This window comes from Gossypium hirsutum, chromosome A09, assembly GCF_007990345.1.
Source record: "Gossypium hirsutum isolate 1008001.06 chromosome A09, Gossypium_hirsutum_v2.1, whole genome shotgun sequence".
NCBI classification, from domain to species: domain Eukaryota; kingdom Viridiplantae; phylum Streptophyta; class Magnoliopsida; order Malvales; family Malvaceae; genus Gossypium; species Gossypium hirsutum.
The window spans coordinates 70527225-70539366 of record NC_053432.1 but is presented as its reverse complement, the minus strand read 5'-3'; the positions used below and the strand labels follow the sequence as shown (position 1 = coordinate 70539366).

Below are 12142 nucleotides of genomic sequence, written 5' to 3'. Positions count from 1 at the left end.
CCTTCGTAACGCCCAAAATTGGTATCTCGTTGATTAATTAGTGTCTTAATGTCGAAGATTAAAAATTTGAAAAAAATACGATCCTTTTGTTAAACATTGTTTAATTAAATTTTTACAAAAAAGGGATATATTTCACGTTAACCGAGGAAAAGGATTACGTCCTATAAGTTAAGACACGATGCCTTAAATCCTTGAAACGAGAATAAACGCCAAAAATTTATTAATTTTGAAAAATGTTGGATTATCTTGATTTTAGAAAGAAATCATATTCCTTAAGTTAGATTACGATTTTTTTCTTAATTCTCGAGAATATTTAAAAATTAATTAGATTTCGATTTTTTTTTAATTCTCGAGAATATTTAAAAATTAATGCATTGAAAATGTTCGAGTATTTGGATTTATCGAGAAAGTCGAAACCCCATAAGTTAGGGAACAACCTTTCAAATTTTAAAACACAGAGTATTGCTTATTGAAAACAAAATTTTTAGTGTATCGGATAAAATGTAACATGATTTTATGGTAAGATGGGAAATGAATTACGGTAGTGATATGCGTAATAGAATAATAATAACGAAGATGATAATATAAATACAATAATAACAAATAACATAAACTTGCAGGTATATGAAGACATAAATGAATAAATGTATAATAAGACAAATAATAATGAGAACAAAAACAAAATAAAAATGAAATAAATAAATAAAATAATAAAGGAAAAATAAATGAAATAACAAAGAAAATTCTAGTGAAAATTTAATTTAAATTGAAAATAAACAAATAAACATATGAATAAAGAAACATTGAATGAAATGACTTAAAAATAATTGGAATAGGCCAATTTAGCCCGGGGCAATAAAAGCCAAAAATGGACCAACCCGTTACCAATAATAATAGACCAAAAATAATTAAGTCCAAATATCAAGTCCATTTACAATAAGTCATCAGCCCAAACAAATAACCCAAATAAAAAGCCCAAATTTTGCAGGCCCAAAACTAAAAACCCTAGCCCAAAACATAGCCCAGAGCCTAGACACTTTCAGCCGAAGGAAACCCTAGGCGCCGCAGCCTCCATGTGCGACCTTGGCGCGCACGTCGCCCGAGGGTCAGCCCCTCTGTCTACCTTACACCAGAATGGCAAAATTTGCCCTCACTAACTCCTTCTATGACCTGCAAACACAATAAAGAAAGGAAAGCAGCAAAAAGCAGAAAAAGCAAATAGAAACAGTAGAAACAGAGGCCTAAACAGAAAAATCAAATCAGCTCTAAAGCCCCAAGACTAGATTGTATTGTTTTTTTAGACAAGAACTCTTGAATAAAAATAGAAACAATCAGAACCAAATATTTCAAAGGTGCCTCATTTATTTATTTATTCAAAATAAAAGCATAAATAATAATACAATCTTACCGTGGTTCGTTCTCTGTCGCGGTTGAGAACCTCCGGTGACCCAAACGTCACAAAACCCACTCGGGTTTCGACGAGGGTCGGAGGAGCGGCGAAGACGGGAGTTTTCTCCCCTTGCTATTCAACCATTATTTCATTTTTTTGTTGTGTTTTCCTTTTTTTTTAAAAATAGCCTAAATCTATTTAAAAAAAAGAAGAGGGGATTCGAAAGGCCACGGCGAAGCCATGGCTGAGGCTCACTAGAGCCATGCCGGACCTGGACCGGAGACTGAGAAGGGGGAGAGGATTTGAAGGCCTTTTCTTTCGTTTTTTTTTTTTAGAAGTAAAGAAGAAATGAAAATTAAAAAAAAAAGTTTAAATAGCCTTTGTGAAACAACACCGCTTCACTTAGGCTTTCACAATTATTGGGAAATAGTTTAAATAGTTTAAATACCGCTGTTTCAATGAAATGACCCGAGACCCGACCCGCATAAGCGCTAGGATCCGTGTGTTTCCAATTATTGGGATATTTGTGAACGAGGTCCCTCCGCCTTTGTGTACGCTACAATCATGCCCTTTCATTTATTTTATTTTTTTCTTAAATCTAGCTCATAATTTTATTTTTGATGCGCTTTAGTCCATGTTGAAACGCTGCGTATAAAGGGTTGGGAATAATTTCCGGTTTAACCCTTGTCCCTTTGCACGTGTTTTAATCATGCCTTATCCTTTTTTTTCTCTTTTAAATTCAACAATTTGGTTTTATTTTGTTTTCAAATTGGTCCCTCAAGTTGTCAGGCTGAATGGTGTGCAGGAAACTTAGAGAAAATTTTCCTTGTTAGTCCTTGTTTCTTTCAGCGCGCTTTATTTCGGTCCCTTATTCTTTTTATTTTTACCATTTATCTTGCTAAATTTCGTTTAATTCTCAGTGTAGTCCCTTTTATACTTATTCATTTATCTTTATTATGATTTAGGCTCCAAATTTCGTTTTAAAACTCGATTTAATCCTTTATTCCTATAATCTCAACCTTTCATAGAATTTCATGCCTATTGTTATGTTTTCTTTTATTTATTCATTTATTTATACATTCATTCATTTATTTATTTATTTATTTATGCTTTTATTTTGTATTTAAAATTTATTTGGTCGTTCATTCCTTCATTCACTGTTTTATTATTATTATTTATTTTAAGATTTGTTTATATTACTTATATTCAATTGTTCCATTATCACTTGTTTTAAAATTTTCACACATTTTGTGTTTTAAACCACTTCAAACTATTACCCATTTTAAATTTTTTTATATTAGTTATATATATATATCATCTATTTTAAATTTTTATATGTTATTTAGTTATACAGTTTCATATGTTAACTATTTTAAATTCTCTCTTTGTTATTTATTATAAACCTTTTTATTATTATTAATTTTAAGATTTTATATATTATTTCTATTAAACTTTTCATATGTTTTTTTTTACATGTCATTTATTTTAAATTTCTTTTGACATATTATTTATTCTAGACTTTCAACATGTTATTTTAAATTGTTATATATTATTTATTTTAAGTTGCTTTATTTTATTTTAAATTGTTTTACATATTAATTATTTTAAATTGTTTTATACTATTCACTTTAAATTGCTTTTTATAATATCTATTTTAAACTTATTTTTTTATGTATTTATTTAAAATTGTCTCATTATTTATTTTTAAACGGTATTATGTTATCTATTTTATTCTTTTGGTTATTAATGTTGGTATTTAAGTGACATATGTTATGTGATTTTTGCCATTGTGTGTATTATAATTCGTTCATTCATATTTTCATATCATTGTCATTCACTTGTATAATATTGTATTGATGTATTATTGTTTTATGCTCATTACTATATTTTATTTCATGTAATCGCATTGTGTGTTAAGTTCCAACATATTTATTCGATATAGACCGTTATTTTACTCCAAACAAAGTAAACGCACATTACTAAAGGTTGCACTCGTTATTATTAAAAAAAGAAGAAGAAAATATTCAAAATAAGACAATATTTCGCGTTTCGGTAATTCAAGAAATCGTACCTTAACTTACGGGGTTCCGATTTTCTTGTTAAACCTAAATAGCCAAATATCCTTTTGGGATTTCAAAATACACAAAGTTGTAGATAAAAATTAAAGATAAACTTATTCCCAAGGATTCAAATGTCGCATCCTAACTTACGGGATGTGACATTTTGTTATATCGGGATGAGTAGGCCTTTGATGTTCGTTTCAACTTAACTCAAGTATTTTTCAAAACAAACATTAATAAAAATGGATCGTATTTTAATTCTTTTCAAATCTTCAACATTCGACATTAGGATATTAATCAATCAATTAGGTATCAATTTTGGGCGTTACGAGGGTGCTAATCCTTCCTCGTACGTAACTGATCTCCAAACTCGTTTTCTCGAATTTCGTAGATCAAAATCGTTGTTTTAATAAATCAAGCCGTTTATCGAAAATAACCACTTTTCGAGGTGACCCGATCACACCTCATCAAAAAGGATTGGTGGCAACTCCCATTTTTTCGTTTTCAAAACCAAATCGACTCCTTTTCAAAAAAATTAGTTTTGACAATAATAATGATGATGATACTATAATGATAATAATAACAGTAATAATAATAATAATAATACTAATGATAATAATAGCAATAATAATAGAAATCATAATAGTAATAATAACAATAATGTTGATAGGAATAATAAATAAATTAATTTGAATAATAAAATAGTAAAATAACTAAAAAAGGACTAAATTGAATTTAAAACAGAAATTCGGGGCGAATTCGAAACAAAAATGTAAAGAAAAGGACCGATTTGGACGCGCGAATAATAAGGAAGGACTAAAATGAGCAATATCCCACCCTCCCAAAACGCATAGCATCAAGAGGGACTAAATTGAAAGTCAAAATAAATTATAGGGAAAAATAAAAAAATAAAAAAAACTTAATTGCAAAACTATAAAAGAGCAGAAGGGTCATACGCATAAATACGCTATTTTTACCAAAAACACGCGAATTCTGGCTTGTTGGGTCAGGTTCGGGTCGACCTTCCCAAAACGACGTCGTTTTGGCGCCTGGGGAGGCTAAATGGAATAGCGCAGTTTTGCTGTTCTATAAAAGGCCAATTTTTTTTAAAAAAAATCATTTTTCACCAAATTTAAAAAAAAAAAAACAAAAAAGGGCTCCCCTTTTCTCTTTGGGTTAACCCAAATTTCGTCCAAGAAGCTGACGGGCCTCCATCGCAGCTCCGTCGCGGCTCCGCCATGGCCGGTGGCCGGAGCTGCAAAAAGGGGGGGCCTTTTCAACCCCTTTCCCCTCTTCTTCCTTTTTTAAAACAAAAAAATATATTTTGAAATCTAGATCTAAAAAGAAAAGAAAGAAAAAAGTTGGTAAATCGCGAAGTAAAATCTTCGCCTTCGTTGCGTTTCTGACCTTATCGGAACCTAAATTGGTTGCAACGACGTTTGAGTTACCGGATATCCTTGACGGTGATAAGAAAAGAACCAAGGTAAGATCTTTATTACTTATGCAAGTTATTTCGAATAAAATAAAAACGAGCAAAAAAAACACCTTTCAATTTTTTTATTAATCTCGTGTTTGCTTTTCTTGTATTTTTTTTCGAAAAAAATTACATTCATCGGTTTGTGGCTTTTATAGCCAAATAAATATTATTGCTAGTTCCTTTTTGCTTGTTTCTCTTCTGTCTGCCTTTGCGTGTTGCTACTTCCATTCTTCTTTTGGATTGTTTGCAGGTTAGGGGAAAAGTCAACGAGCGAGGGCTTCCATTTCGGTACAAAGGAACAAGAGGAGTCGAGCCTCGGGCGTTGGACGTGCTGACAAGGCACGTGGGGGGTGCGGCGCTACAAAGGTTCAGAAACCTTAGGGTTTCTGAGTTGGTTTAGTCTTTTGGGCCTATTGGGCTAATAGGAATTGGGTTAGGGATTTTGGGTTGTGGTTTGGGTTTGATATTGTAATTGGGCTTTGAATTTTGGACTTTGGACTGGTAATATTTATTTTGGAATATTTTTGGTTGTCTACTTTGGGGTTGGGCTGGGCAAAATAGGCCTGTTACAAGTATGTTTCTTAGATTATTATGTACTAATCACAACATTACTCGTCGTGATAACTATATATATGATCTTCAAACTTGAGATCATCATTGTCCCAACATCGTGAGTTGTATATTTTGATACAGCCAAACGTCTACCGTAACATGTTGTACTATAAAGACTGATGTTGGGTATGTCACAATTTATGTAGTGGGATATGATTGATCAATATATGATTTGTCCCTCCTACATAATGGGAGTAATATCTTAAGCCACTTTATGAAGTGAAACTAGAAATGCATGGTCATGCTTAAATAAGTTAATATGATATATCACATTTATTTGTTTATCATAGTCTACTTAGAGTATCAATAAATATGAGATTAGACTATACAAGTGTGATTATTCCATAATTTGTGTCAGATCTAGATATAAAGGATAAAATGATATAATACATGAAAATTTATCATAGAAAGATTATGTCGAATCACGACTTCTTGTAACTTGGGTAGCAATGATGTATTGCTAGATGTTACTCATTACTTGTAACATTAGAAATATTCTAGTATTGCTACTATTGTTACAATAGCCTACAGGGTCGCACCCTATGGTTGAAGCGAACAAAATACAGTTGATATTGTGTTTAGTTGTCACATGAATTAAATTAATTATTGAATCAATTTAATTTAATAGTTAAATATTGAACATATTATATGTACAAACTTGTTGTATATAAATAGAGAATATAGTTAAAATTAATATATGAATTTGATTCATATAAAATATTAACTGAATATAGTTTACCGAAATTATTAAAATAAATAGTTATAATAATTTCAGTCAAAATAAAAATTATGGAAGATAATGTTCTTTTGGAAAGAATATAATGTATTGATACTTTCCATAGTTTTCTTTACAAATAAAAGGGAATTATTCTGTTTTTTATTAGCTCAAATTAATAAAAGGAATAGAATCCCTTAGAGAGTGTTGGTTACCAAAAAACAAATAGAGGGTTTAGCAGTTGTTTTGAATTTTCTCTCTAAAAAGTTAAAGAGAGTTTTTGCTATTTATTTTGATTGGGTGAACTATGCAATGCCTGAGACGATTTTGTTGGGGCTTGGGATCGACATTGCAAAGGGATCGGGCTGAAACAATATCGACATCGAAAGGGGATCAAATTGAAAAAGTATTTCTTTGACTTTATTTTAACTCGATTCGTTCATCGTACATAAATCCATGGTTAATGATCGTTGAAATTTTTTTTTTCGCTATGCCACGAGACATACCGATGTTCCACCAGGAGGATGGTCCCCACCAATCCCCCTAGCTACACCGTTGTATCTTAATTGCCTCTCCAAGCCTAACGCTCGCCCATTATGTTTCTTTCTTCAGTGTAAGGTTTGTATCAAATGTGCTCACCCCACTTGCCTTTTTAGACCTAAGGCACATTTTATCAAGTTTGCTTTTTCGATTACCTTTTCAGGCGTGCTCACTTTTACCTCCTCTTTCAGGACTATTCACCAAAACAAACAACCTACTTAACCCCCTAGCATATACCCAATTGCCTTGAAAATGTTCCTTTATAACCTTTACTTCAACTGTGGGTTTTCCAGCACCTCGCTAATCTAAGGAATTTGCCCAATTCAAGAGCTCATCGACTCAATAGCTCACCTACTTAGGGAACCATTTGTATCCTGCCGAAAATTTGCCAAAACCCTCTCCCATCACAGCGTCACATTTCAATGCATGTTGTAACACCTTGCCACTAGCTACCTATTATGTAGCTTCCCTCATCTAATCATGTCATAACAAAAAACTCATAACCCTACCAATTATCCTATAAAGTACGGATACTTTCACTAGGATCTATAGATAGTCTTCTTAAAAACTCACTGCCTATAAAAAAACTTTCCCCCTAAAAAGGAACCCGAACATTTTGTCCTCACCAAGTCTCTTTTGGTAGTTCTCGACATCTTTACTACGGTACAAATCATCCTTAATCACAAAACTCTAAACCACGCATCAACAAATATATAAATTTAATATTATAATTTTTAATTTTAAATATAATTTTAATAATTTTAATTACTTAATTTATATATATAATTAATATCTTTACTAATTATTATCTTTCTATTATAATTCATTTTTAAAAGCAATTGTACAATTGAATGTATGTATATTGTTATTATATCAAAATTTGACCGACAGAATTGAAATTGATGCATACATGTATAATTGAGTTTATAAATACTACAAAATACTGTATGTTATAACTATACTATATTGGCAGGACTATTTTGGCACTTGAAGGAGTTAACATACAAGGAATGTAATGAAGCAAGTGGCAAGTGGGTCTTATGAGATTAGGACTGCTTTCAGATTTGTTTTGGGTAGAAGAACGGCAATTTTGCCTGTCTTATTTAGTTGAAGTTGACAAGCCTAAGAGGAATGAATGGCATTGATGGCTATATGGTGCATGGACATGGATATGGACTGATAAGATAAGATTATGGTAGTCGGTATCGTACCGGTATTGGCTGTATCGATCGGTACATATCATTTCCATCTTAAACTGATATTAAATAGTTTATGTTTCATTTTTGTCAAGGTTTTAATGGGTTTAAGCTATTTCGGTATATTTCAACCTATTTCATTCAATACCAACTTGTACCGACCCATATTGATTAATACAAAATTTTGACATTTTAAACTAATTTTTAACGTTGTTCTCTTAACCAATTTAAACTTTCCATAATTACATTTAAAACTAAAAGCTATTAAATTGAATTACTCAACCTAACAAACAATATAAACATATTTATATGAATATAATCGAGATATATTTCCATGTTGACATTAAAATTTTAAAACAATTTTTAAATTCATATTCAAAATTTTTAACTAAAGGGTAAAAGAAAAAATAAAGTTGCTGTTGACTTTAAATTCAAGAGTTGAAATAATTAAAATTCTCGTGATTCTCGCTATAAAAATTTTCATTCTTGTTGTCACAACATAAAAATGCTCCCTTTGTCAAAAAAAGAAAAAAAAATTCACTGAGACAAATTTCATGGATGGAGCTTCGGATAAAGGCAGCACTCTATATTTATGACAATGACACACCATGTTGAATTCTGAAACAATTGGTTCCATATGATTAGTTCCCTTTAAACTTGAAATCTTGGTATGCATCAAACTTGTCAAGGCTGGCCTAGAAGTGAAGGTTTATAGAATGCATGTGTCTGGGCAATCTCAATGCGCTCTCGAGGATCATTCAGGGTTTCATCCCTCAGTGCCTGCAGAATCGCTTCAGCCGTCTTCTCCCTAAACATTCAAAATATATGACCACGAGCTTAGCATTGGACTTATTCCTCATACATAACCATGTCACTACACATTGGTCAAAGAGACATGTTATCTGATATTTGTAGCTGAAAATTGAAGTTGTTGTATGAGGAATATGAAGCTACCTTGTTATAAGAATTTTGTAGAGCGTCTTCAATAGAGGGCACAACTCAACAGGGGCAACAGGCTTGTTTCCATCTGGATGCAACACACTTAAGCTCGATTGACTCAGAAGTTCATAAAATGCTCCTACTGCAGACACTCCCTGGTAAACAATTACCATTTGTTTAATTTTGTTCTTCATTAGTATAATGGATAGATGCAATTTAGAGTCATAACCCTGAAGTACTGCCACATTCTCATAAAGTCATCAATTGCACTTACTAAATAACAGTTGAAGAATAAGATATATGTTTAACAAGCATTTTTTTTTTACCTGAATCATTCCTTTTCCGCTGATGCTATCACCCATATCTCGACTTAGTTCTCCTTTGGCTAACATTTGGCCATACCATGCATTACGACCTTTTAACAATGTCACATAAGTGTCAGCCAGCAAAGGGCCTGCCAGCTTCTCTGGTTCTTCAGCCAACAAATGGGTAATAAATATCATTTCTGATGTACAATGTGCAAAATACACAGATTTGCTAGTAGCACTTTCCTTGGTCAGGGCTGCTACCATTCCTGAGAAAATCAAACTTGAAAGTCATTATCAAGTATACCTTTTGAACTCGAATGATTAGATTGTTTCCTATTTGCATCCATCTTAAATATAAATTAAAGATTTAGCTTCTTCAAAGTTTCTTTCTTAAGCAGATAAACGATGTCTAACCTATCATGAACCAAATTTGTTCACCATTACTTCCATGGAAATCAAATAGTATATAATCTTTGAAGGAAGCCAATGGGATGGGTAAAAGAATCACTGCAAATATGCTGGTGCACCAGTTGTGGTCTATTATACAAACTTAGTTGGCCGAAAGATACAGGGGTACTTACCGGCTCCGATGGCATAGACATTCTTCAGGCCGCCCATGACTTCATGAGTGACAAGATCACTGTTGTCCCATACAATGAAATGGGGCTGTCTTAAGAACTTTGCTAGGGGTTTTCTCCACTGTTCGGCTCCACATATTCGAGCGTTAGCATATTCCTTGTTGTATATCTCAGAGGCAATATTTGGTCCCCCAAGATAGAGTATGTTCTCTATAGGTACTCCAGCTGCAAGGAACATACGCATAAAGCTCAAAAACAGGACAGATAAAAGATTTACTTGAGAAGAAACAGAGAATCCTACTCGACTATCGGTTGTGCGGTCTGGAAAGTGAAAGTAGTAACAATATCATCTGGAATTGAAAATTTTGCTTTGCTTCACCAATGCATATTAAATAATTGAAGAGGAAGTCTTACTTGCTCGATTAATCATTTGTGTTGGGGTAATGATATGAGGAAGGGGTTGCAGTGCAGCCTCTATACCCTTAGACAAAGAGATAATGATAGGCACAGTGATCCTTTCTTTCCAATAATTGCTGATCTCTTGGAACACATCACGTGTCTCGGTGGAAGGCAAGCCGTTTACCACGATATCGGCATCCCAAACAGCTTCCTGCAAATTAGTCACAACTTTCAAAGGACAAAGTGGCGTATCAATCATGTTCAAGCAAAACCCATCTTTCAAAATCTCATCCGCAAATAGTGTTCGATCGCCTAGCCTAGCCTCAACATACTTCAAATAGGCACAACGTCGTATCAACCTCCTCAATACATCTTCCCTGGAATTGATCACTTCAAAGAGATGTTCTGCGGTAGCTCTATCAACTGCTCTTGCAGGCCTCCTCCATATTCTGATTTGAACCTTGTCTCGAAACTGCCCGTAGCTATCTTGCAGCAAAGCTGCGAACACACTTCCCCAAGCACCTGCTCCCACACTCACAATCCTCAACGGATCACCATCACTCTTGCATAGAAGGTGCCGAAGCTCATCAAGTTTCTCCTCCAAACCATTAAAGTTGTAAAAAGATCCATTTGAGTTCAAACTCCGGTGCAATGTGTCTATACTCCCTACCATCTTTTTCCAACAAAGAAAACCCAATTCTCTGATTCTAAGGATGTAGGATATATGTTGTGAGGTAGAAAAGGATCATGGAAAATTTGCCAAATTACCTAATGATTTTATATGGCTTTTGCTCTCCTAAAACCGCACTAAACAGCCTTTATTTGAAACAAGGAAAAACATGTTGAATTCTCCGTGATTGAATAAGAATAAAATTTTATTGGTGGATTCTTGTACCAAAACCAGAGCTAACTTTTTCTCACTCCCTATAGATATTCATACCAACCCGTTCTAGAAATTGTTCTTGTACAGAGTTCCAATATAAAACAATATCATCAGAATGAATGCATCTAAACAGTTCGAGTTCATTGAAGGCAGCTAAAGGATAGAATCAAAAAAATAGGAAACAAAACAAAACATTGATATCTCCGTCTAGAGTTTGTTCATCTACCCAACTATAAGCTTCAACAGAAAAGATAGAATAATAAATAAAAAGAAAAAGACAAGCGGGCAAAGAAGAAGAAATAATTGTCAATGAAATATGGACCAACCTTTGGCTTTTTGGGTGTTGTTAGTTACAAATAAAGTAGAGGATTTCGTTTAATTACTACAGCATGGTTAATTTCAAAGTGCATTTACTTAAGAGGGAAGAAAGGCAAACACAAAGTAAGAATGTGTGAATGTTGATGCTAAAGTAAATGAAACAGATGAGTGAAATGGTGAAAGCTGGGTTTGTGATCAATAATAATGGTGAGAGAGATGCATTGATGAGTGACAGTTGAGAAGAGCGTGATTGATTTGACTTGGGAGTTGCATTAAAGGTTGTTGCATGCCAACCGTCATTACATAAATATTGGATGACTTATTCACCTTAATATTATTGATTTTACTTCTTTACATCTCACAATCTTACTAATCAAAATGTCACCATTGTGTATCTCCATTCACCTCCTCCGCTGCATTATCAATTTTTTTTTTAATTTTCAGCATTGGGGACTTTTAGCTTAAATGGGATAATATGAAATTTTTAGTTATATCCGAGTTTGGGAATGCAGTGCATTAATGGATGGTAGGGGTGGTTCCTTCCATAATCAATAATCCCTGATCTAAGTAGGAGACCTTGACGGTGGGCTGCCCTATAATCACTTACATAACCCTCATCTACTTATATGATAACAAGTAGCATTTTGTACGACAACATACCCTACATAATCCCTAACAAATCCAACCTTACAAATAAATTTATTAACGTTTGTTAACTTTATTGATG

The 12142-nt window shown here is 33.1% G+C and overlaps 1 protein-coding gene and 1 long non-coding RNA gene across 3 annotated transcripts; both read right to left on the bottom strand.

The window, feature by feature from the left end:
* Positions 1-789: 789 nt before the first annotated feature.
* On the bottom strand, positions 790-1807 carry LOC107889414 (uncharacterized). The gene is made up of 2 exons (XR_001681739.2): positions 1409-1807; positions 790-1170 (listed from the first exon to the last, which is right to left on the bottom strand). It is a non-coding gene; the product is annotated as an uncharacterized lncRNA (long non-coding RNA).
* A 6627-nt stretch (positions 1808-8434) lies between these two features.
* Positions 8435-11668, bottom strand: LOC107889415 (glycerol-3-phosphate dehydrogenase [NAD(+)] GPDHC1, cytosolic). Of its 2 annotated transcripts, none has more exons than XM_016813822.2 (5): positions 10230-11668; positions 9819-10040; positions 9256-9503; positions 8945-9084; positions 8435-8798 (listed from the first exon to the last, which is right to left on the bottom strand). In XM_016813822.2, the coding sequence occupies exons 1-5, from the start codon at positions 10885-10887 to the stop codon at positions 8675-8677; spliced, it is 1392 nt and encodes a 463-aa protein (XP_016669311.1). In that variant the 5' UTR covers positions 10888-11668; the 3' UTR covers positions 8435-8674. The 2 variants fall into 2 exon arrangements, with proteins under 2 accessions (XP_016669311.1, XP_016669312.1); XM_016813823.2 differs by having other exon boundaries at positions 8435-8864; positions 10230-11576.
* Positions 11669-12142: the final 474 nt, after the last annotated feature.